Source organism: Syngnathus leptorhynchus, chromosome 3, assembly GCF_054491065.1.
Source record: "Syngnathus leptorhynchus isolate UIUO chromosome 3, UIUO_Slep, whole genome shotgun sequence".
In the NCBI taxonomy this organism is placed as follows: domain Eukaryota; kingdom Metazoa; phylum Chordata; class Actinopteri; order Syngnathiformes; family Syngnathidae; genus Syngnathus; species Syngnathus leptorhynchus.
The window spans coordinates 17,355,629-17,381,789 of NC_141197.1; the positions used below are offsets into that span (position 1 = coordinate 17,355,629).

The 26,161-nt window shown below is 42.5% G+C and overlaps 2 protein-coding genes across 7 annotated transcripts in view; one reads left to right on the plus strand and one right to left on the minus strand.

Annotated features, from left to right (window-relative positions):
- Positions 1–8,880, plus strand: part of LOC147059548 (transcription initiation factor TFIID subunit 4) — a 47,441-nt gene extending 38,561 nt beyond the window's left edge. For 2 of the 3 annotated variants that reach the window (XM_085907236.1, XM_085907238.1), the window contains one exon: positions 6,543–8,880. In XM_085907236.1, the coding sequence (XP_085763362.1) occupies positions 6,543–6,719 (177 nt within the window). In that variant the 3' untranslated portion in view covers positions 6,720–8,880. Of the gene's footprint in view, positions 1–4,403; positions 4,420–6,542 lie in introns of those variants that run through there. The other variant, XM_085907237.1, reaches the window with a different exon arrangement.
- Positions 8,881–8,949: 69 nt separating this feature from the next.
- Positions 8,950–26,161, minus strand: part of kctd15b (potassium channel tetramerization domain containing 15b) — an 18,225-nt gene continuing 1,013 nt past the window's right edge. For 2 of the 4 annotated variants that reach the window (XM_085908457.1, XM_085908456.1), the window contains exons 2-5: positions 24,447–24,622; positions 19,627–19,771; positions 15,694–15,999; positions 8,950–10,936 (exon numbers count right to left, since the gene is read on the minus strand). In XM_085908457.1, the coding sequence (XP_085764583.1) occupies positions 10,778–10,936; positions 15,694–15,999; positions 19,627–19,771; positions 24,447–24,622 (786 nt within the window). In that variant the 3' untranslated portion in view covers positions 8,950–10,777. Of the gene's footprint in view, positions 10,937–14,441; positions 14,603–15,693; positions 16,000–19,626; positions 19,772–24,446; positions 24,650–26,161 lie in introns of those variants that run through there. The other 2 variants (XM_085908454.1, XM_085908458.1) reach the window with 2 other exon arrangements.

Consider the following 26,161-nt stretch of genomic DNA (forward strand, 5'->3'; position numbering starts at 1 on the left):
TTTGCCAGGCCGCCGCTGGGCAACTCCCCTGAAGCATCGCCCGCCTCAGGTGCAGGAAGCAACACACTTCATGTACAATGTGTAATTATTGTCGCAGACAAGGGTGTGGATTTAAAGCGAGTCAATATGTAGATAAGCCTTTTATACACACGTGTGCACACACAGATGCTCGGAAAATGATGCACGGTTGCCAAAAATGCTGCGCAGGTAGGATGGAAGCCTTCCGGGCCTGCGATGGAGGAAAAGCGGGAGGGGACGGGCGTTCCGGGGAGATGGAAAACCGGAAGGCTTGCACTAAAATTTCGCATCCACGGAATCCAAGCCACGTTTTGTCTTAACAGTTCACTGGAAGGGCATTCTCTGCTCACAAGTCATTGATTGGCATCCACATGAATGGCTCTTTGTGTGTGAGTCTGGACAAATAGACATGGCCCGAAATAAGAAGGGACAACAGGGGCTGTTTATCTCCCTTGAGCTAATAATAATAATGATAATAATAAGTGAAATAAATAATAATAATAATGAGTTGAATTAAATTGCAATGAAGCTATTTTTTTGTCAATTTGTTTTGTTAAAAATCTCAAATGTAATCTTTGTTTACCAAAACGTCACTGTGTTTATTGCAGTTTCTTGCCGTACCAACGTGAAAAACCAAGTTTGTGAATCTAACGTTTGTGCGTTTAGCTACATGTTTTTGTACCCTGGTAAAAAGTCTGGCTAGACAGAAACAACTTGCAAACTCCAGACGCAAAGGACTAAACCAAAATTCCCAAAAGCCTTTCGCTGTAATTTTCAGCAAGGCACAAAAATGTGGCCTCAAAAACGTATCGCTTGTGAAAAAGTCAAGTACAATTTAACAAAGCCGAAAAGTTGCAACCATCCCACGCCGGAATTCCTTTTGAACAATGGATGACACCAAATGTCAAATCAGCCGGGATCTTTTGTCTGAAGCTAGTTTATCTCCCAAAACCAACGCCGCCTCTCGCCCTGGCGGCGTGCCGGATAAAAGGCCTGTGACACTGGGGGTCAAAAACGGTGGAGCGCACCGGCGAATATTTCATCACATTGTCGGTTCATCTTTCTGGGCCATCTATATTAAACATGACTCTACGACTCTTCTGGTTCCCCCAGTAGGGCCTCGGAATTTAATCAGAGCTGTTCTTGTTCAGACGCAGTCAAGTCACATCAGGTGCACGGGGACCAGCCGTGGCGGCGTAGATCGCAGGCCCTGTGAAAGCTAGACAATGTCAAAAATGGCCCCGTTTAGATCGACTTAAGATCAAGGATCACCAACTTCTAATGTCTGCCATCTTCATATTTATCCCCCAAAAAATGGGGAAATAAAAGCATCACATTTATTCGGGCAAAAATGTAATTGAAAAACTCAATGTGGCAAGCTTTAAAAACTAAAAACATTTCTGTACCTTCATTATTTTTGGGCGTTTCAAAATGTTTATTTTAAAATGTCTCTTTTTTAATGAATGTAATTAAATTATATATCTGTTTGAATAGAATACATAATAACAGGAATTACTTTGAGTTTATAGAGCATATTTTTCGAGATATTTGTTAATTAATATGAATAATTCCGATCCATCCGTTCTCTACCGCTTATCTGGCGTCGGGCCGCTGTGGCGGCAACGTTAGCTAACGTGCTAATGAAGCCTTCTCGCGTAGTCACTCACATCAGGTGTCAGGGACTGGTGTGAAGTCTTAACAATGTCAAACATGGCCATTTATGCTAATTTCAGATCAAGAACCGCAAATGTCTGCCATTCACATCTAGCGCGGCCACTTTTCATTTCAGCACACCCTACTTAGCTCATGCTAGCATACCCCCTTCGCTAATGAGGCCGTTTTTGGACGTGCTTGGTCATTTCCGCGCGCTACCTTTTGGACCGCTAACTAGTCGTAGCGTTTGTCATGAAAGACATCAAAGGGGCGGACCGCCTGCCCGAAAACCACCACGCCGCCATTATTAACTGAGTCGCCACCCTCTCATTCAACTGGAATTAAAAATTAACAAGTGACGGTGCGCCATTGGACGCGCGGCGGCATGCGTAAAACCAACACGGGCTCATTAGCCAAAGCGCTTCTGAAGACGAGTGTTCTGACTTGAGACTCATTACGCTTCTCCTGTTTTATAACTCTTAATTGGGTTCATTTTCCATATGAAACGCTTTGAATATTTAATGTGGGTAAAAAAAGTTGTACTTGCGATACTTGGCCTTGTGTTAATCGTCCAGCTCGGAAAGCCATTAGTGACTCGGGAGTAACTTTTTTTTTTTTTTTTTTTGCGACTGTTATTTGCGATGCTACAGCTAAGAAGAAAAGAATGGACTCCGAGAAAATATCTCATGACCAACCCGGGCGCTGTTAAACATGATGCTGCTTGCTAGCGCTACCGCCATCAACGTTAGCAAGCCGCTGTGCTAAATAACAGCTAATTAAAGTGGCTCAGAGGGGTTTTTAAAAAAAAAAAAAAAAAAGTGTTTCCAGGCAGGGGAAGTTTGCTTTTGTTTAGAAGGCAGGTTCCGGGTGTTTAGCTGCGGTGACCTCGTGACTGTCTTCTGAGGAATTGTGCGTGCGTGCCGCTCCCCCTTTCCCGAAGCCGCAGGAGAGTTAGCGCCCCCGGGCCGGGCCTTTCATCTTGGCGCTAACCTGTGGACTTTGAAACTCAGGGCGATGGAATTGCAGCTTTGTCAGTACACCGCTAATTAGAAAATTCCTGACCCGGAGCGAAGATGTTTTAATTATGTGTTGTGTCAACGAGTTTGCAGATTTAATCCGCCGTTGATACACACTGCTGCATTGTGGGAGCCAAAGTGGAACTGCGTCTTTCTTCCTCATCGAGCCCCCCCTCCCTCGTATTCCCGCCACCTTTGTCAAACGCCATCACACGCTCAAGTGGCCGTCTAAGACAAGCAGCTAATGTGCTAGCTGGCGAAAAAAAGCTGGTCCGCTTCAAACCCCCCCGAACACTTTTCCACAATATGACAGCGGCTCTGTAGCAGTGAGTCAGAGCACGGCAAGGCAGGAAGGGGTTAAGCAGAAATTGAGCGGGGGATGCTGGGGGGCAGCAACGCTGCAGAGCACAGCAGTGTTCGTGCGAAGGCAAGTCATTTCCCGAAACACTGCAGACACATGGCCTGCGGCGCTCCAAAACCTTTGGAGACCAAAATGGCTTGCAGGAGTTAGAAGTAATAAGGTGTTTTTTTTTTTTTTTTGCCTTCTTTCTCCTTGACTGAAATTCGGCGCGGTTGCTATGCATTGCCATGGCGCCGTCGAATTGTTTTTTTTTGTGCTTTATGAACGTGCGGCCATTTTCAAACATGTGCTGCCTCTTAACTTGTGGAATAAATAAGAGTAGTTTGCTCTGGAGATATTTCGTAAAATCCCTTCAACATTTATTTTGTATACTACAAGATGGTGCTGTTTCTCAAAGTTTGCTAGCACCATCGAAGGGAACCTGTCAAAGGCAACAGAGGTCTTTTGTCCGTTCCGACATCTCGGTAATTACGGGCGGACCGAACCATTTCGTTTCCTTTTCCCCCTCTTTTTTTAGGGGTTGTATTAATCTTGGCATGTTGGCTCGTTTGCTTCAAAGAGAAGCTCTGTCTTATAATCTGCTCGTGTACATCTGCGAATTATTATTATAATTCTTGATACATTTATTAGAGCTGAATAAACTCCACATCAAATACATCACCCTGGCAATGTTGGATTGCCCGGGGCCAATCAGCCGACATCTGTTAACTCTTTCAAAATGGCCTCATCCAGCGTGTCTGTGGGCGTTTGGCAAAGAGGGAGGGAGGGGGGGGCAAGGCAAAAGAGCGAGAGAGAAAAAAGTCTCTGTTGCTGATTAATGGCGGCCGTAGGAAAGACGTTTTGGGCCAAGTGCAAAGATTAAGGGAGGGGAGGGGGGGCAGGGGTTGTTGCATCGGGCTTCGGCACCGTAAACACCGCTGAGGGACGAGGCGGCGATCCTCAGCTCAAATGCAAACATGTGGGAAAGCTTTTCCGCTCGGCACTCACTCACCCCGTCATGTTCCGATTCCATCAAGACTTCGCTCCAAATATCAAATTCGAAATGTCTTGACCCGTAGTTTTCACCGAGCCGTACATTTTCTGGGATTTCAATTCTGGCGTAGCATCGGCAAAACACAATCCGGTCTAAACCGTACTCGAGCCAACTGGGCCAAAATCCCGACGTGGTTTATTTCTGCTGTATTTGTCAAAGTAAACAATGTTGCATCATCAAATGCATCATGAAGGCTTATCGAGTTCTCCGCCAACATGGGCGAACAACGTTCTTTTTTTTTTTTTTTCTTTCATGCAGCACAGCATTTTGCAACCATCATGCAACTAGCTACCTGGAGAAATGTGTGTGTGTGTGTGTGTAGTGATGTAGTGCTGAGGCAGCAGGTTGGCCGGGGCGGGGGCCGAGCTGAAATGTGTGTGCCTGGCAAAGCGGGCCATTAACCCAGCGCCCTGAGCTGTGACCTGGGCCAAATCCAATATTGGCTCCGGCATCAAGGCACAGGTGCCACTCAGGGTTCAAAGCCAGCGATCATCAAGAACCGCCCCCCCCCCCCCCTCCCCTCTCTCCCCTCTCTCCCCACCGCCCGCTGTCAACCATCTCCACACAATAAAGCGCTCAATGTAAATTCCTTGAGACACCTACGAGCATCTCTGCTCGCTCGCCCGGAGACGAGCGAGCGGAAGTATTGAAGAAGACGTGAAATATCGTAGCGCTCGGAAAGACACCCGAGTCGATCTTCCCGTTCCTGCAAACAAGTCAAACGTCTAAAGCCATGTATCGAAAGTATTCCCGCACGTCGGGTAGGACGGATATGTCATGTGACATGACGCCCGGGAGCGCCCATCAACAGATAAAATGACAGATGCTGATTTTTGCCTCGTGGATCCGACTTGCTCCTCATTTTATTTCCTCCCCCCCCCCTCCGCGTTTTCTTTCACCCGCTTTGACCTGACCTTTTTTTTTTTTTTTACTTTTGTTTTCAGTCCACGGCATTATTTCCTAATTGTGCCCGGTTGCCACGGATACCAAGTCTTAATGTCCTTATTTTGGTTTTGACAGAATAGGGAATTTCCCGTTCTGACCTTTCCGTATGCATTTGTGTCAACGCTCTCGCTCGTCGCCAACCTCAACCTTTCTCCCGTCCCCGCGGCCAGTCCCTGTCCATCCGTCCAGGTGGACGCATGGCTTTGATTGGTCGACTCCACCGCGCTGTCAGCACGCTTCCTCGTGATTCGCCAGTAATTGGCGTAGCCGTGGGCGGGCTCATCTTTCACGTACGATGGAACTGCCATTGACAACATTACAATGAGATGCGGCCCCTTGTCCAAATACGGACATTGATGGGGCGAGAAAAAAAAAAAATCTTCTGTACCGTATGACAATTTTAGAGTAAGAGTTGGTTAGAGTTGGTAAGCGATTTACAGTAGAGAAGGTTGTAAAGGTTGTTGAGTCCATTGGTAGACATGTTTTGAAAGTGTCACATGTTAACAATTAGATGCTGTCTGCACCCTGTGCTGTGTTTATACAATGTTGCAATCATTGTAATGGTCCACATTCTTTTTTTGTTTACCCACTCGGACTTGGCACTCGACCACCTTTCTTTTCACGCGCGCTAATTGATTCCCATCATGAGCGCCCGTGTTCATTTTGAGGTTTTTTTTTATAGAATAAATAACAATGATCAGTAGCATTTATTATTAGCGGCGATTGCCGATAGCCATCCAAGACCAAAAAGGTTTGTTGTTTTGCTGTTGCCAAGGTTTTTCTCAGATAGCCAAAAAGGGCGGAATAATCTGACATCTTAGATATGATTTTGATCGTTGGACATTGTTTTTCATGTGACGGAGGGAATACTCAAGTCATGTTTCCGCCCCGGTTCAACCAAGGAAACAATCAAATCCAATCGTATGAGCTAACGCAAATGGAAAAGCCAACACGGAATGTTTCTTGTTTAGTCTCGTTTTAACTTTTTGATCTGAATGTATACGCCGAAAGCCAGGCCTGTGCATAATTGAAAATATCGTTGTTGTTTTTTTTCTTGAATATCGCTCTTTTTAAAACAATTACTGCGTCAACGAAATTCAACTTTGAGCTGATCTAGTTTCACGAAAAATGCACTTCTTTTTTCATGATGTTTTTAAAATATGGCAAGAGGAAACTCTTGAAAATGTCGATTTTTCTTGGGGAGGAAAAAAAATCAAGAAAGTAGGACATTTTCCCTAAAAATAATCAGATTTGCTAAGAGAACAGTTGAAAATGTTGACTTTTCGTTGAGGTAGCGGCGGATTTAAATGTTGATTTTTGCAAGTAAAAATAAACAACAGATTGAGTGATGATTGCACAAGTGTACACACCCTTTTGCGATTGTATTCCGGATTAATGAACACACCTGTCACCATTTACAGTGAGACTCTCATAAATCTTTCCGGGGTGAATACTTTCTTCCGCTTGGTATGGTATTCAATCACTAATGGTCTTCCCGGCTTCTCTTTCTCACCAGCTGTCGGGCAATACGGCGGGCTCCCCGGCGGGCTCGTCGTCGGCGCCCTCGTCGTCGTCTCGCCAGTACGCCCGTCAGCGCATCACCCGCGTCAACCTCAGGGACTTCATCTTCTACATGGAGCAAGAGCGAGACACGGCCCACTCGCTGCTGCTCTACCGCGCTCTACTCAAGTAGCCCGCGCTTCCTTCTTCCTCCTTTAGCCACGTGCCTTCACATCAGGTGTCAGCTCGCCGTCGTTTCGTCCTAACTCGGCTTTCCGGACGCATTTGCTTAAGAGAAAAACAAAAAAAAAGAATGCATCCATTGTGTCTTTGCTGTCTTGCGTTTCATGTTGCGTAGCGATGATTACGTTTGAAGGCCTCCGTGCGTTCCAAAAACATTTTAACAGACAATTTATTGACCACGTGTCAATCAAAGGACATTTCAACAACACCATTTTCCCCTCGCCGTAAATGTAAATAGTTTGGTTACTTTTTTTTTTTCCGTTAATAGCAAAAGAGCGTGAGTTTTATGAAAGTGAATCTTTTAATACCATCGCATTTCAAATCCGTTTTACAAAGGTGTACTTGGGCCACACTGACAAGAACAATAATTTTCGACTAAAAGTTGTAATGTTACGGGAATGGAGGATCCATTTGATTAGGATGAGTTATTTGCAAATATGAATATATAGAAATATGACACTTTACTTTGATGTCAATTGTACAGTATGTTTGAACCTTTTGGAAAACGTTCTTAAAAAAAAAAAAAAAAGTCTCATATATGACATTTTATCACTAAATATACAGTTTTTCCCGAAAAGCCCTACATGATTATCTCATCATGAAATTTCTGCAGCAGAAACATTTATTATTTGACAAAAAAATATATAAATATTATAATTTTTTGGAACAATTATTTAAAACAAAAAAGAAAGTTAATTATTATTGATAAGCACCTTTATTTTTTTTTAAATGTTATTATCAAGTGAAACTTTATTTTATTCACACGAGGTCTAACAGGATACTTTTAAGCCTTTATTTTCGTAACATTACACTTGTATTCTATAATTTGAAAAAAGTAATCATTTCAGCGGCCTCAATACGCCTTTGTACACTTTTTATATTGTTCACCTGTTAGTGTTTGTTATGAGGTGGGCTGGTTGCCGTAGTTACAAATTCAACCCACACACTTTGCTTTTATGACTTCAGACATGTGCAAATGTTTGAAGAGAAACCACAAAAGAGAATGTTTCAAGTCCATCAAGTGTTTTTTTTTTTTTCCGTTTTCTTTAGTGTTCATGAAACTTTCAAAACAGTGAAGAAAAAGTGAGGCATTCAATCACATCGTGTTTCATTCTTAAACTATTTTATATGTAAATGTAGAAACATAAAGTCATTCTTGTATGTTAATGTACGTCCTTTGTTTGAATGATTGATAATTTAAATTGAATATCTCGGCCTATGCAGTTTTTTGGTGAATTGAAATATTTCAAACCCTTAGTTGCGCTTTGTTGTGAATTTTGACAGCACTTTTATTTGACTGTATTCATTGATTTGATAAAGTCCCTGTTTTAGTTGGCTTCTTAAAGCGGTCTGTTTAATATTGCTATGAAATGTAAACTTTTAAACAGTATTGACACTTTCCTTCTAAAGTCACATCTTGTAAAATACACTATTTTATTATTATTATTATTTTTAAATATATTGGCTTTTATGCACATTTCCCTCTTTTCTGCTCTTTGACAAGCACAACAGCATAGATCTCAACTGATTTTTTTTTTTTTTTTTTATAATAACGATCTCGTTTATTTTGGCATTTTTACCGCTTGGAGGTTTTTTAGCCCAAACCTTGGGTCAATATAAAAAAAAAAAAATAGAAGAAATGGGAAAATAAAACTTTCACTGTAAGGATATTTTGTAAATACTGTTTACAAGACCTATGTGTTTATTAGAACCACGTTATTTTTGGTAAACTCTTGTACATATCTTGGAATTTTCCTGTTTGTGTGAAATGACAACAAAAAAAACAACAACAAACAATACTGATGTATTTGTACCTATTTTATAAAGGAATAAATAAGCTGTTTACTAAACTGACAAGATGCTAGCTTTTGTTCATTTCTTCAATATGAAAATGTCTAAAGCGTGACCAAAGCCACACTACGGTTCGGGGGTCAATTTGTGGCCCACTGTCAATTTTTACCGGACCGTAGCATATATTTTAAAAAGACAAAGTGAGTAGGGTAGGGTGTTAAAAAAAAAAAAAATAGGGTCCACTACAACTATTTACATCATATAAATATTTGCAACAAATTTTAAGAACCATCATAAATTTGTATTGATACATTTTTGGTGAAAGTTACTTTTAAGTACGGAAGGAGCAAATGAAGAAGACACACGCAGCAATACAGTACATCCTTTTATTATCGCAAATATACCAGAAAAGTTAAATGAAGACACTGCAAAATGAACACATGCCCTTGAATACCACAGTCTAATTGTTTTTAAACACTTTAAATAATATACATTATTATCATTAGTATTAATATTATTACAGCCTTTAAAACGCTTCAGTCTGTATGTACACAATGTGATGCTTGGAATTCTTTTTTTGTCCTTATTTTTTTGAAGAGTAAAAACACAAGTCCGAATAATTGGTTCTCCCAAGCACTGGCCCACGACTTCATGTGGTTCTAACTATTCCGAGGGGTGCGAGTAGGTGCTTTTATTGCTGGCAAACCAAATAAATAACACCCCACGAAAACAGCATCCTTTAGCGGGTTAAAATTGAACCCTGGAAAAAAGTCATTCCCAGAGGAATCTTTTTTTGGAGTCTTCATTTCCACTGGCGCCAGAGCCCAACACGCTGAACTCAAAAGTCCCGGTGAAAAGTGTGCTTCCATTGTAAGAGTGCCCCGTGTGGACAAGAGCCAGTACTGCTTGGTTGGGACTGTGGGTGGCCCACAAAAAAAAAAAAAAGCATCCACAAACATCCAATCTTTCCCATCAGTGTGTGTGAAAAGCAACAAAGAGCATGTGGAACATGACACAGGCTTTGATGGAGAGAAAACACGGCCCGCCCACGACCGCTTCTTTGTGGAGAGCGTAACTGCGCGGAAAAATCCCCCCCAAAAATTCAACAAGACGGAAAGTTGGTGGCTGTCAGTCGTTTAAGCAGCGAGAGACCCGCCAAGGGGACAAAAGAGCATTAGAGCCAGCACTGCGCATACCCTTTTGGATTTTATTTTTATTTTTTTTAACACGCTGTTGAAAAAAAAAAAAATCTTTATACAATCAATAAAATACGCACCCTGTTAGCTTTGGTACCTGCAATGTAGTTTCAAATGACTTGAAGAGGCAATGCTCAGTTGTCCACACTAACACAGGTAGTTAGTTTTTTTTTGAGGAGTTTATGAAATTGATTAATTTCATATTAACATTTTTGAATTGTTCTTTAACTGATATTTTATTAGAATATGGATTTATGTATGTATTGTTCTTTTTGTTTGACTTAAAATAAAAAAAAAAATGGAAGCATTCATGCTTTTCATTCGATGATAACGTATTTTTGTTGGTGCAAAAAACTATCTTTTTTTTAAGCAATTGGTTGGAAAGTAAAAATACTACTAGTATAGGACCAAAAAAAAAAAATCCCAATTTATATGTGGACATGTTTGGATGACAACATGGGCAGTGATTAAGTGCAAAAAAACAAAAAACATTTAGAGTACACCTTTTGTTTGATGAGAAGACATACTGGTAAACTATTGGCGCCTTTTTTTTTTCCACATTCATTAAAACTGCGACTTAAAGTCTTCTGGAGATATGTTGAACGAGAACATAAACTGACATTTTGCGTGTCAAAACTCAAAAGAATAAAAAAAAAAAAAAAAGCAACCCTATTCGGATTCCACTGGCAGCCGCTCCCTTCCAACAAGCTCGAATAGTGTCCGTCCTTCATTTTGGAGAAAGGAGAAGAAGACTGGGATGGTGTCCGCCGTCCTTTTCCCATTAAAAACAAAAACACTCCCAAAAAAAGATGTGTGGTGGTGTCTCCGGTGGTCCTAATAGTTCAAGTAAGCTGCTCGCGTTTATTTGCTCTTTGGCCCGGAATTCCAAACCATTTTTTTCTTTTTTTTTAAATTTGCGTCTACATTCCCCACAGAGGGTTAGACTCTGTTAGCCTGGGCCTTCGTGGTCGAAGGTCTGCGGAGGGGGACTTTTTTTCCAGGCGGTCCCGTCCCCGTAGCTCTAGTCCAGAGGTTCCTGTTTTATCCTGATGGGCGTGTTGATGGAGAGACACCGCCGGTCTTCACGGCACAACACGTACTCGCTGAACTGCGACGAGTCCACGCCGCCGCCGCAGGACGCCGCCACGCTGAAGCCTTTCTGGAAGAGCCGCTCCAGAACCTGCGTGAGCAACCAAGACAGTCAATAACAGGACAATTGTTTCAATTGGATTCATCCATTAAACCCCTCAGCCCTCCTAAATCCTTTACAGCAAAAGGGGCGTGGCCTATTGAGTGCCATCAGTTTTGGCTCCTTCATTTTCGAGTCGTGCGATTGAGTGATTCGATGGTGTCTGTCGGCGTTTCGCGTCGGCTCAAACTAGCAGTCGAAGCGAGAAGTTACGCGCATCCTTATTCCCGACACGTGCCCGAGCGCCCCCCCCTGACGGCGGCTTACTCGTCTCACCCCGGCCTCCTCATTACTCAAATTAGGAGCTTCAGTAATCACCTCACCACGTTCGCCCCACCGACGCACCTCGCCTCGCACTCTACGCAACCCTTTGAGCTCGTGGCCTCGCTGCGCCCGGCCAATCGGGGGCCGGCCGGTGTCATGAATAGTGCAAGCGGCGTGATGTCGGTCAGGCTCACTTGGTCGTCTTAATGACACTCAGATCATGTTTGGACTGATCTAGATAGGTTGGAAGTTATCTTGGGAAAAATATCTGGCAGACTTTGGGAAATACGTTGATCATTAACGCAGTGTTAACCCAACGTGTCGGCCATTTTAGGGTGTTGGGTTGTCACGGCAACAAAAGAAACATTCAATTGTGGTTCACCTTTTGAAACTAGTTTCACTGCTTTAATATGAAATAAAAAACCTTTTTCAGCGGTAATAGACAAAAAAGTGTCGCAAAACAGAAGGGACAGTTGATGGTGGCGATGGCTAATAAAGAGACCTGCCACCATTTTATGTATTTTCTAAATCCATGACAGGCAAACGATTATGGAAATGATATTACATTGGCTTCTTTCATGGTTGCATCACATTGCATTTCTTCTCCCTCTGCGCGTCACCCTTTTCACACACCAGGGACCTCTCGCTCGTCTTTGGGCCCGATCAATGAAGATAGTGTGGGAGAGAAGTTTGAACGCAAATCCGTGGCAAGACTTGAGGATGTTATACATCCCAACACTTGAGGATATTCTGCTTTTCAAAGCGGCGGTATCCGTGCCACGGGAGGATGAGCTTTAAACGTTCATCCCTTGATTAGCTCCAAGAGCTCATCGGTTCTTCTTGTCAAAGTGCTTTTTTGGGCCAGAACAAAGGCAGGGGTTACATCCCTGGAAGTTTCTACGTTCTGATATTCAAAGCTATTTAGTTTATGCCGTAACGTGGCTTTCCATCGGTTCCGCTTCCAACCCGGTATAGAAGTTTTTCCAACTTTAAAACGTAGCAAAAGTTCATAAAGGCTTGAACGTCTCGCCTGCGATTTCTACACATCAACCGCTTCTTCCCGGCCACCCGCCCCGAAGCCACCTCGCCGAGCTGTCACTCAAACTCAGGGTCGCCGTGGGAACGGCGAATACTAAGCCTGGCTCTTCTAACCTCTCAGCGTTGTGTATTTCTAACGCAGCAATCAAAGACTGGAAAACAGAAGCGCCATTTAAAAATTGATGGCCACCAGAGTACACGTCTGGGCAGAGGGTTGATTGAAACAGTGTTGCATGGGATTTATCACACTTGACGTCTTACAGAGCTGGGCGTTCCGTCCCACCGACGGAATAGTCCGTCCGTCCATCCGTCACTGACAGACACCCGTTTTGCAGACAAAGTACGGACGATACATTAGGAATAATGACGGATTGACGATGACGGACGCTTGCCCGTGTGCCGTGACGAAGGGCATACTGGAAAAAAAAGGTGTCACGGTCTGTAAGTAGCTGTAAGTTATTTCGGTGTGTTGGCCAAGACGGGAATGCAGCTGCAACCCAACCATCACCCTGCCCTCCGGCTCGCCCTCCGGTGAAAAATACTTTGCAGGGTTCAAGAAGGGCATGTCCACACACGGCCTGCATGTGTAGCTAGCTCGCCAGCTAGCTAGCTAGCTAGATAGCTACCTAGATAGATAAATAGCTAGATAGCTAGATAAATAGCTAGCTAGCTAGCTAGCTAGATAAATAGATAGATAGATAGATAGATAGATAGATAGATAGATAGATAGATAGATAGATAGATAGATAGATAGATAGATAGATAGATAGATAGATAGATAGATAGATAGATAGATAGATAGATAGATAGATAGATAGATAGATAGATAGATAGATAGATAGATAGATAGATAGATAGATAGATAGATAGATAGATAGATAGATAGATCAAGAATCAATTTTTTTTCTGTGTGTGTGTTGGTGTGAGGATTTGTCTGAGCGCTATTTGAGATTGATGGACTTGTAGTGTGTGTAGTGTGACATGTCAAAGGGTGTTGCAACGAGTTGCGTTGGTCGGGGCGGTGGCAGGGCAGGGGAGGGGAAGGGACAAGGGCGCCTTCGCCGCAACTGTCACATTGATGAAGGACGGATTGGCTGTGCTCTGATGTGAGCGCTTCATCACTGTGATGTATGGGCCATTTTGACTGTGTGTGTGTGTGTGTGTGTGTGTGTGTGTGTGTGTGTGTAAGTCTGCCTGAATGTTTTTCCTCCCGTTAAGCGCCTTTTGCCGTTCTGTGTTTTTCCTCCCACACTGGAAAGACATCAGAGTGCAGGTGGTTTGAATTACTCGGTAGAAATTCAGATCATGACTTGACGGAGAATGACGAGCCAAAGGCGAAGCTCTTCACTCCAATAAGGAGACTAACAAGCGTTGACTTTTGGTATTACATCCGTTTACGAAAACAACATCATGACACTAGGAGAAAAAAAAAAGTTTTACATTCTATGAGAACACAGTCAGGATATTATTTGATGAGAATGAAGTTTTGAAGAAAATTGTAAAATGTGTTAAGCGGTACCACATTTTGTAAAATAACTGCGTCGGTGGAACAAGCCGCATGAGGTGATCGAATCGAAACGTGTTTACCGGCTCTCGACTGCAATTATGACCTGCATCAAAGAAACACCACAAGAACACAATTTCCCAAACCACTAAATCCTTAGCCAGATGTTTGGATTTCCAATCCCTCCGAACTTGCCATCTTTCCTGTCAAGACACCAGAAACACTTTGTTCCAGACAGCAAGCCCCCCCCCCCCCCACCCCCCTCGACTCCCCTGTGGGCAGGGCGCGGTTGCGTGCCTTGCCCTGGGTGGGGGGTCCGGCACTGTAATCAGATGACAAACATATTGTCTGCCGGCTAAGACCGGGATTACTTAGCTAACCTTCTCATAGCCCGTGGGAACAATGTTTGGAAAGATCTCCCCTTACACTGAAACCTACTGTGTATCTTTGACTCCTTGAGGCCAAAGCCGTGACTTGGTCTTACTGTATGTTTATTTGCCAGCGGAAGAAAACTGTGTGCCTTCTTCGGAGGAGTCGGCAAAAAAAAAATGTTTACATTCAAGTGTTGTAAATATTTTAAAAAATAAGAATAAATAAAATAATAGCAAACCCTTACCTTCATACTTGAGAGCTGAATTAAAAAATAAAATAAATATATATATATTTATATATATATTAGGCAAACCCCTCACGACCACCTGATGCAGGTAATAAGAGGCCTCAACGTAATCCAACTTGTTGGATCAAACGAGCTTCCCAGCATTCGTGTCTATTGGCGGGAATTTCATCTCCAAAGCTACAAGCCCCTTTCAAAGCGCCATTGCGCCGCCGCCATCCCGTAATCACGTTGGCTGGTAAACAGAGTGAGGAAATGTTGTGTTAGTTGATGCCGCCAATTAATTATATTGCAAGTCATTTAAAAATCTATAAAAGAAGTATAAACCGGTTGAGGCTGTTTGAGAAATTGTAAGTATGGTATTAAAAAATGCAATACGTGTATTTCAATGGCCTTGGGCGTTGTTATATTGGAGCCTTTTTTTTATTTTATTTAAAAAAAAAAGGAGCTCTGTCTTAAAAAGGAGTAAAGTGTAAATTATGCATATCATTCCTCCCCTGCACCAAGCAACCCCCCTCTCTTCCTCCTTCAGCCTTTTGCTGTTTTTTTTTTTTTTCCGGAGGAAACATGGCCGCAGTCCACGCGTGCTTTGTCCCGCTCGTTCCGTTCTCCTTCCCTGGAGGTGGTGGAGTGAGCGAGGTGGGAAGGGAGGTGGAGGTGTCAGAGTGTTGCCTGGGAGAGGCTCTCTTTGGGTGCTGCAGGCGCCCAAAGGAGCCTTGTGTGTGTGTGTGTGTGTGTGTGTGTGTGTGTGTGTGTGTGTGTGTGTGTGTGTGTGTGTGTGTGTGTGTGTGTGTGTGTGTGTGTGTGTGTGTGTGTGTGTGTGGTGTGAGGCTGATATTTTGCTCTGCGGGCAAGACAACTGGAAAATGACTCCCTCCCTCCCTAGCCAAACATGCTACTGTGAGTACACTGAAATGGATTTCATGGACGGGGACTGTGGCCCGACTAACTCCAGTTGTATTCTTGGAAATTGCTTTTGCAAAATGTTTGCGGATTTGACATTTTTTTTATGTATATGCTGAAATGCTGTAGCATAGTTACTGACACTCTTGAACTTGGACAAATCTACAAATATTAATTGAGGGTGTGATTAGGTGGCTCGGCCATGAAGTGCTGCTTGCACCAGTGAAAATGCAATGTCTTGATTGGACTTTTTTTTTATTCTAGTCTGAAGAAGTATACTCAGCTTTGAGTCGTCATGGTAACGAACGCTGTGAGTGAGTTTTGGAGGGGGGGGGGGGCGTGAAACTTAACTCATTCACTGCCAATATCTTTGACGTCTATAAGCGTCAATGGCACCGAATGAGTTGACTGAACTTAATTTACCTGAACAGAGTTGAGCCTGCAGTAGCCGTTGAAGGGGAAGCGGATGACGTGGGTGGGGTCCTGGTTCCACCCGGCGTTGACCGAGTTGCACATAACGTCTCCCGTCTCCGGGAAGATCTCCTCGATGAGGACTTTCTCGCCGCTCAGAGTGATTCGCTCGCCCAGGTCGGGGGCGACGCGCACCACCAGGCAGTCGCAGGGCTGCGCCATGCGCCGCTGCTCGCGCTCTTGCTTCCAGCGTTCCAGCTCCTTGATCATGGGCGTCAGCTGGTAGTAGCGTGCCTCCTCGTACAGCAGCTGGAAGTCCTGCGGAGGCCACAAGTCAGGCCACTTTATTAGGGACACTTGCATCATGTCATGAGATCAAAAAATATATTCCTCAAAATACTTCCATCAAGTTTGCTGCAACCTTGATATGTCAGCATCCAATAAAATAAACGAAGCGCTCCATATTTTTGCCCTTTTACCTATCCTAAGTAAAAAAAATTGTAAGAATTTCTCCACTTGTATCTGAAATGTCAATTTTGGAAGAAAAAAAAACATATTTTTTTTTGGAGCAACCATGTATTGTCTCCGGCTAATATTTGTTGTTTCTCTAAAAGATCAAGAAATAATCAACATTAAAAAAAATATTATATTCAAGTCAAAATGTCCAACCAAAACAAAGCAATAAGCAGGTGGCATCTCTCATGCGCGTTATCCTTTTAGCCTTTAGCATGTTTCAAAGTCCATCAAGGCCATCACGGTGCATCACGCATGCAGACAAGTTTTGCAGCAGATTGCCTTCCTCCATTCCCCCGCCGGGTATGGCTCGCCAGGGGCGCTTTGCCCCTGCGCATTTGCCTCTAATTTCCTCACTAGAGCAGATGGCGCCATCATTCAACGAGAAGAGAAGGGATGCGTAAGGTTTTTTGCGTCCAAAGCAGATGGAAGGTGTGGAGGAGGCGATGTGAGTGAGGGCGAGGATGTTTTAATGTATGCCCCATGTATGTTAATGAGATTGAAATCCTATTATGAGCAGATTTTAATTAGGTTAAACCTAGATCCTGCTGCTAAACAATTAGTAATTAATACGTATGTTTTGGGATTAGCCGGGACTGAGATTGACAGCTTCATTCACTCTTTTTAAAATCAACCACTAACGAACGTGCATTTTGCTACACTGCTAGCTATCTAGTGAGCTAGCTATCTAGCTAGGTATCTAGTTAGCTTTTAATGTTACTATGACTTAAAAAAAAAGAAAAAAAAGAAGTCTCGTAATACCACAACTTTTTTTCTCTAACATGATCAACAAAAACATTTAAATATATATAAAAATAAATATAGACATCTTATTCCTGAAATTTTTGGGGGTTAAAAAAAAAATATATTTTTTTTTTATTCCCCGCCCCCCCAAAAAAATATAGCATTATTCTCGTAATTGTTTTCTCGATAAAATGTAACACATATGCTTCCGTTCAGTAGGACCCTGATTCTTCTTCATAATATCTTCATATAAGACCAGTAAATGGCACAAAAATCTCAAATCAACTGATTGTCTTCCCCCAAGTGCCAAAAAGCTGCACTAAGACGCTTCCCCTTTAGGCAGCTCTCTGTTTCAAAGTGCCTCATCTGTCCCAGCTCTGAAGCCAGTGGATGGATGTGTTTTTAACGGGGGGGGGCTCTGTCTGCGAGGCACTTTAGTCATCCCCATTCCAGCGCAAAACAACAGAATCATCTGCAGCGCCGACGTGAGGATGAGGAGAAAAAGACGGCGGCCGGCAGCGGCTTCGTCCGTCCGTCCGGGCGGGCCGCCGCGAGCCCTACCAGACAACTTCATTCCCGAAAAAAAAAAAAAAGTCGGACAGACAGCCCTTTTTGAGCTTCAGAATAATGGCCGACCTGATTGGCCGGCGGCAAGGCGACATCTCAGAGGGAGGAAGAAGAGGAAGATGATAAAAATAGTCTCTCGGAGGAGGACAGATAGAGTGGCTGCTTGTCTCGAGCAAATTATTAGACACAGAAGCCGATTTGAACATCATACGTAATCGTGAATCGGCATTTTGACACGCGTAGTCAAACAGCAAAACAAATGTCGCTGTTTTTTTTTTACCATCGCTTTTGTTAATGCTTCGGTTAGGGCTGAAAATTCGAATTACCCTTCGACCGATTACGCTTATGCTTTTTGACACTATGTCATAACATATGACATGCGGGATGTATTATGATGCAAGTGTGTGGAAATGTTTTGGCCCAAAAATTAGGCCAGTAACACGGTGACTTGCAAAATATACAAGTCGATCATCCAATACGAGTGAAATCCCAGTTTCAAATACTTCCACATGATAAAAGTATAAATAATGGAATTGCGTCTAAGTATCATTGATTCATCGCGCTAACAGTGTTGCTTACTCCTGTGGGATTAATTGTGCGTTGAATAACAAGACTGGTTATTAATAGCGAATATTTTTTGGGTTCCGGCAACGAAGTCTTTCTTTTTTGCTATTCTGCTCAGACTTTCACATTGATTTAACAAAACACACAAGGCTGCGTCTGCCAGCAGCAGAACAGACCCAAGCCTGAGGCGACGGCAAGCCTGATTGTGTTCAGATAAGGACATGCTCAATTTTGCCTTGGACTATTTGCATTTTTTTTTTTTTTTCTTGCTCATCCAGCCTTTTTTGCTGAGGCTTCACGCAAATTGAAAGGTATGCAGATCAACACAAGCTTATGCGAGGGGATTGTAATGAGTGGAAACAATGAAGTCGGACACATTCTCCTCCAGCGCGGTCGCCTGATTGGACTGTCAAGATTTCACAGAAGGCGAAGGCAAAGCATGAATAAAAAAAAAAAAAAAAGCGGAAAACTAATCGCTACTGAGTCAGATCGTCGTTTGCCAAAACGTGTGCGGCTTTCATGTCATGTTCTGTTCTTTGAGGCTTGGATCTAGTTCAGACTCTCTGTGCCCCCCCCCTCCCCCCCAAGAACCACCCCCCAGGCTCAGAGGGCTCGGTCGAGTCGCCGCGTTCCCTCGGAATGATGAACAAGGAGTCCGTGTGGAAAGGTCATATAAGTTAAAGTGGATTACAGTGATGAGGAGAAGAATAAACAATAATCGCGCAATAATCTTTCAACAGCCTTGGATTAAATAAACATCGTAACAGAGCCTTGAATGGCAATGTTGAGTCATACATATTTTGGCTAACTGGCTGAAATTGCCGTCAATTTCATTTAAATCTGATTTGTTTTACCAGTGGATTAAGCTTTCTGTATTATTTGTCTTTGCAAGCGCACAATCTCATTAGTAAACACATGATATTTTTCTTGACAGCAAGCTAGCGTCATGGAAAAAGTAGCTTCTGAGAAATTAGCTGGGAAAAACATTTTCCTGGCTAACAGTAACCAAGAATGTTTTCGTAAGGCATCTGGTAGTTACTGAAAAGGAGCAATTTCTTTTTGACACAATTTAGTTTACTGTCCTAGTTAATAGAAAATGTTCAAATTGTGCAACAAGGGGGAGGTTGCTAAATTCATGATGAATAGAGGAAAAAGCTCTGATAAGCTAGCGGCTAACTTGTTCCATACACTGCCGCAAATAGTAAAAAGTCAGTAAAATCAATAATGAGTTAGTGTCCAAAACAATCCATTTCTGTATTTTAGTCAAATGTCTTATGTCGAACTTTACCTGTAAAAATAATCAAAAAAAGAACCGAAACTAGCTTCATGTAAGGACTAGCAAAAAATTGGACATATGCTAATGACTGAAGTGCTAAGCATGTTTTAAAGGGAATGCATGTAGCCGCTTCTATTGCGGCAAATCAAGTCGGCCTTAAGTGTTTTGCTCTTTAAGCAATCACTACCCAAAAATGTAATAACACATTTTCCTTTTTTGAACGCCTAAATCAAGAAATCCATGGATGCCTTTGGTGTTGTGGGTGTGGTGACAACACTCACCTTAAAGTCTTCAGGAAGCAACAACTTGCTGGTCCTGAGGAAGCTGAGGATGTAGCGGAATATCTCGCCGTCGCGATCGATGAAGTAATGCTGCTTCAAGCTGTCCAACACGATGGGTTCGGTGCCGTTGAACAGGCGACTAATTCTGCAAATTGACACGAGAGGCACACACGAAAAAAAAAAAAACAACACATTTAATGAAATGAGCCTAACTCCACTCGGATGCATGAAACAATTACCCTCCATTTATTTTTCAATTTTATTAGCTGCCAGCCTGGAATGCTTTTTTTTTTTTTTTTTTTTACACACAAGGAGCTCAAAGGCATCGTCCCTCCGCTGTAGACTCGTTTGAAGTGTCCCACTGTGGACAGATTGCACAGTCGCCGCATGTACTTAGAAAAATTAATGGCGTGAATGCGGCATTTTGGCGCCTTGATTCCACCTGTTACTGGGCGGGAAATGGAAATGGAAAAGTTTTGATGGAGAATTTCCTATCAAAGCGCTTCGTGAGTAGGACAGTAACTAACTAACTAGGTACTTCCTATTTAGAAATGTTAAAGGTTGACTGTGCAGAATGGAAAATGTTATATATATTTTTTAAATAATTACCAGGTAGTGTGCATTGCCATATTGAGATATAATGATTTTATTTTTTTTTTTTATTCATCTTAATGACGCAATTGAAACGTAGAGTATGAAGGTGTTCCCTACTGAGTGCCACTCCATTTAATTTTTGTGAATATTTAACATGCGCTTTCCCCTCAATAATTAAAAGCACTTCTCATGTTGGGGCTCGGGGCTGCTGTTTTTCCTAATGCTTCATCTTGTTATTGCCACACTAAATGTGCTTTATTTGAGTACAATAGCGAGTTGTGCGTACTGGCAAAGACAATTGGCACTTTCCATCATTTTCGGAACAAAACGACTGTCAGCTAAGCTTTGTGGTTTTTCATTTTGTTTTTTTCAACCCAATCCGCTCTTTCATTATAGCTTGCCCTCCCGCATTGGGGGACAAAAAGAGAATTGGGCGATAAGTTGACCCTCACGTCGGTTTGGAAACATGGCTGGTAAAGTCTTTGGACTGAAACGCCAAATGCTAAGAAAGCGTTTGTATCACGTGTCAAGTGACCCCGACCGTTGGCCTTCTTCTCTTTGATAGTGTGCGGAAGCAAAAGATGACTCCTTTTCTCCCTGCTTCCTTCCTTTCTTTCTCCTCTCCTTTCTTTCTTCCGTCTCCATCCCTCGCTCGCTTTTCTCTCTGGAAATCGATGCAAAATGCTTTATAAAAAACCAATACTCATCTCCCTGTTTGGCCCCGGGTGTTCCTTTCTCATATGGTCTTGCAATTCTTCCAGCTAGAATTTCACCATACGCCTGCGGGCTAACTCTGTTTTTCATCTCCACTTTTTTAAAAAGCAATTAAAATGCTGCCTGTTTTTCTTTTTCTTTGCAGCCCACCACCACCACCCGCCTCCTTTCTCCTCCTCCTCCCCTGCTCACTCACTTCACTCACTCTTTCACGCTCGCTGGCTTTCTGTCTCTTTTCGTGGTTTGGCCTTTTCTGTTCAATTGCTTGCGAGGTTTAACAGGTAGGAACTCAAAGAAAATATGCAGCCGGAGCCCTCTTGGGAGATTAAAACATGTAACTTATACAAATACTTTTTCTTCTTCTTTGTATTATACCCTGTGATGTCGTGCTGCCTCTCAAGGTCAAGGTTGGTACTACAACAGACTAGCCAAGTTTAAAATAAGGTGGGTTAGCGCTGATGCTAACATTCCGAGTTGTGTAGACATGAAGTTCTTGTGCGAGCACTGCTAAAATGATAGCACGATGTTTACTTCTAGATTTGTCGTACATATTTTAGCCTTCTATTATGCTTTATGAGTGTCCATTCGTATGCAACACAGTGACTTGAAAGTCAGAAAACACGTCACCACGCTAGGATGATCCCTGGAGGGGGAAAAGAAGCCCAATTATTCCCTACTGATATTTCAAGGGCTAGTATTTTAACATATTCACATTGTTATTTAGATCAGATATGGGCCAAGAGGGGCCTTTGAGGAGGGGGGGGGGGGAATCCTGAGGCAATTTTTAAAAATGTTTTTTCATGAAGAAAACATACTAGCAGTAAAGCAGTACGGTTCCATGTTAATTAAAAAGCAGAAAAAATAATATAAGTTGTTGTTATGAGTCACCAAATGTAGTTTTGAGGTCCTAATCACTGAAAAGTATTTGACGAGTCTGTTAAAAAAAAAAAAAACACCCACACACAGGATGTTCTCAGTTAACAACATATGACATTTAAAAATGATTAGGCCTGGTTTTTGTAAGTGGCATAAAAACCTGTTACAGCATAGCTTTGTAAAAAGATTGTTTAATCTTCACATAAAACGACTGTTTGTTTTCTTCCCATTCAGTAGCGTGACACTGGGCCATTTGTGTGCATTCAAAAGCAACAGAATGCACCATGCCACTTCAAATCCATCACACGTGGAGAAGAACGCAAACCAAGGGGTTGGCTCTTAATCCGAATAGCTTCCTTGTCTGTTTGGAGCATTTCCCTCTAATTTCCTCAGCTTCTTTTCAAGTGAGAACGGCCATCAATGTTTCATGGCCACTGTCCCTTAATATGGCCTGGCGTTGAGGAAGACGAATAGCCGCACATTAGTTACTAGACTAACTTTCTCTTGGCACACTGCATTATTCAACCAGCGATCTATTAAAAGTCACCGTCAACTCCAACACTCTCTCGCCACTACCCCGACCGCCTCCGACCACGACCGGACGTGCGTGGCGTTGGCGGGATCCCGGCACAGTGTAATTGTTTTGCTTTCTGCTGTCAGCCATTATCCTAATTCACATAAAGGGGGGGGGGGGCAAGAGAAGGTGGAGGGGAGGGAGAGGGAAGGGGGGGGGCGCCTTCCACTGGCTCCGGCGGAAAGCAGGGCCCCGAGGCCAAGTGTGCTCTGAGGAGGCTGGGAAAAGCGAGAGACAACAGTGAGCGTATGTGTGTGTGCGTGATCCCGGGTGAGAAAGAAACAGAAAGAGACGGGCCGAGCGAGCAGAGGAACGTGTGTGAAGAAGAGAGAGAGAGAGAGAGAGAAAGGAAGCACTCAAAGCAACGCTCACGCTCCTATCTTGGCCCTCGCTCGTGTAACCATCACAATGCTCTGACATGACTCTATATGTGTGTTTTCTGTTTGCTTGCTTGCCCATCCCAAAAAAAAAAAAGTCTTCGCACTGCCGATGAAAGCAAGTGTCGTATTCAAACATAACGCTTAGGAGATTGTTTACACAAGCATGACCTAGAAAAATGAGGAAAAGTTTTATCTACAAATGAGCAAAAGTTGTTGAGATGACCTGTAAAAAAAAAAAAACTGAAAAGCGTGTAGTATGCATGCCAGGCCAGTAGTGGGCAGTGTAACAAAGAAACTTTATGTACGCCAGTCACCTAACAGCACTTTGTTTTATAACTTTGGCCTACAAGTGATTTAGTAAAGACATATTTACTGTTATTTTGACTTTACTATACTATACAAACATATATCCAGATATAAATTAATTATTGTGGAAAATGTACATTGAAAGTTAATTATTTTAATGTTTGTCACCTAAATGCTTATCAATGGGTATTAATTGGCGGGGTCAACTCAACCAGTATCGTAGCCTAAATTTCAAATAGCAAAAATGACACAATAGCTTTTTTTTTGGAATGAACACATTGAAAATTAGTTTTCATGAACCTGTTTTTCCACCTAAATAAATATTTAAAAGATCTTTTGTTCAGGACAAGTACAAGATCTCATGATCAGGGAGGGCCGTAACATCTGAAATGACAACAACAATCGTCAATCGGCATGTGAGATGATGATCTTTTTAGTTTGCGCCTTTAACATAAAAATGAGGAGCTGTCTGGGGATTTCCTGTCAGCTGACTGCACTCATATCAAGTCTTTTATTATCAGGGGATTAGGCGGATTGTTTCCTGTAGCCAATTTGGCACATTTTCTAAAAAGCCGCCCGGTGCGTGTTTACCCTAGCTCGCTATGGGATTATGACGGCTGACATTGAAGACTGTGTGAAGAAAAAGCTACGTAGCATTTTGGATGTTAGCGTGATTTCGGAGTAAATGTGTAAAGAGGGGAAAATCTCATGTGTTGGAATTTTAATCCAATCCAATCAGAAGTGGATTTCCAAATATAATGCTGATGTAAAAAAAGAAAACTTCACTTGTACTTTCCACTCCATCAGTTCATTTTCTCTTGTTGTTGATAAACAGTAAGTGAAGTGTGACACAACAGTGTATTTTACTTTTTGGGAAGTGTGACAGTCTGATCCAAATATCTCTCTCAATTGAGCATTATATTTGTAAATGGACTACATACAATGCCGGTTCTTTTACAAACTGCGAAGGTCATATTTTTTTCCACTGCATATTACACACAAGAACATCTTTTTACAGATAAAAACATCAGTCTCTAAAACTCTTGTAACTTTCTACGCTAGAGGCAGCAGGAGCTTAAGAATGAACCTTTTCACTGTTTTTATAAAAGACGGCCTTAGATCGCTCTCAAAAAAAATTGAGGATGTGATACGATTGCAAGTCAATGTAAGATGCGGGGGGGGGGGGACTAATTTATGAAAGTTGCCGTTCTCAAAAGTTGACCAAAGTGTTTTGGACGATGACAGAGTAGCTACGATTTATTTGCCGAAGCGCAGTGGATTTAAAATAAACGAAAAGGATTCACACCAAAAAAAAAAAAACCCCAAAAAAAGCCCATTTGACAACAAGTTTGAAGACAATCAAAAAGGTTCTTTACCTTGAATCGGGGTATTTGGTAAGGGTAGCCAGGCTGCTGGTGTACATGTGCCCGCCCACGTCGATGTGCACGGGCGCGTTGGCTTTGGTGAGCTGCGCCGGCAGAGGGATGCCCTGGGCGGCCAGGGGGGAGACCGGAGACCGGGTCAGAGAGAGCCGCGACATGCTTCGCCCCTCCTGGAAGCAAGTGTACAAAAAAGCCATTGGAGGAGATGGAAGGGGAAGAGGAGGAAGATACATGGATGAGTGGAGAAAGAGTGATCCTACAGTGGCCCCTTAAAAATATCAAGACGATAGATATCCTTCCTGATCAGATCATTTCCATGACTGCCTGGTCGCGTCGCCCTCGCTCGCCGTATTACTACACCGCGGCGCCTCTAATTAAGTACGTTTGCATCTTTTGCCTCAGCACCGCGGGCGGGGATAGGAGGAGGATGCTTATTAGAGAGAGAGACAGACAGACAGACAGACAGATAGACAAGCCAGAGAGAGAGAGGGAGGGAGGGAGGGATGCTAGGTGTCAGCCTCTAGGGGAATAAAACAAACTGCTGCTGCAATATTCTAATTAAAGGTCGCATTATGGGGGAGATGTGATGCACCCAGACACACTAGTGTGGGAGTGAAAAGGGGAGGGGAGGGGCGGGATGGGGGTCCTCCACTCGCACGAAAAAAATGGTGATCAGAGCAGTATCGGAAGAAGAACTAATGAACTGTTTGGTACAGCGAGTGATGATTGCTTAAAAGGAGGTGCCACCAGCAAGCAAGCAAGCAACACTTCAAATAAATAGATGCTTTTGGCAAATTAACACAAATACCTTTCGAAATTGTAATTATCTTCTCATTATTATTCCCGTACATTCATCGAAGCGGCTTGTTTGGTACGATGTTAGAAATGTTTTACGATTAAAAAAAAAAAAACACATTGCCACACACCCGAATAGAATTTAATTATGATGATTCCGATATGTTACAATGTTGTTGTTGTTTAGAACTTGGACAATTTCCCTCTGGCAAAAACTATTTAACAGCTTGTCAATTATTATCTGTCATTATTGATTGGCTGCAAAATATAACACATGTGGTGTCCAGGTTACCAGATTTGGTTGCTCATGGCTTTATAAATACTTGAAGTCCTTCATTAGCCTCGTTACTGCTAGCTAAATAATGATCCATCCGCATGTACAGTAGTTTCTATTATTTTTGTAAAATAGATAAGGATTCATTATGGTGATTTTATCACATGACCTTAATAGAAGATTCTAAGTGTTATCTATTGCTATCTAACAGTACAAGGATAGAACAATAAGGATATTTAGAAGAAACTGTTATAGTGCCGTCTTGTGTTTGCCACAACGTAAGCGGATGGTGACGTCAGATTGGGTGTCAAAACTTAAATTAGTGGGTTGTTTTACCAAAGTGATCATGTGCATAAAAAAGATCACAGTTTGTGGTCACTTTATAATGGCTGACATGTTGGAGACTTGAAACCACATTTAAAAGAAGAGAGAAAAAAAAAAACAAGCACGCTGAGATGATTGCATTTGACCCAGCACTAAAACAACACAATTGATGCACAATTTCAGGGTTTTATGATCTCAAAAAGCTTTAAGTGAATATCTGTCTTTTTTTTTTATTATTATTCCCAGGGTGGTGCCCGCCTCACTTAGAGTATCGTGTTGCTCTAATACGATTACACGAGGATGGGATTACGTTCCA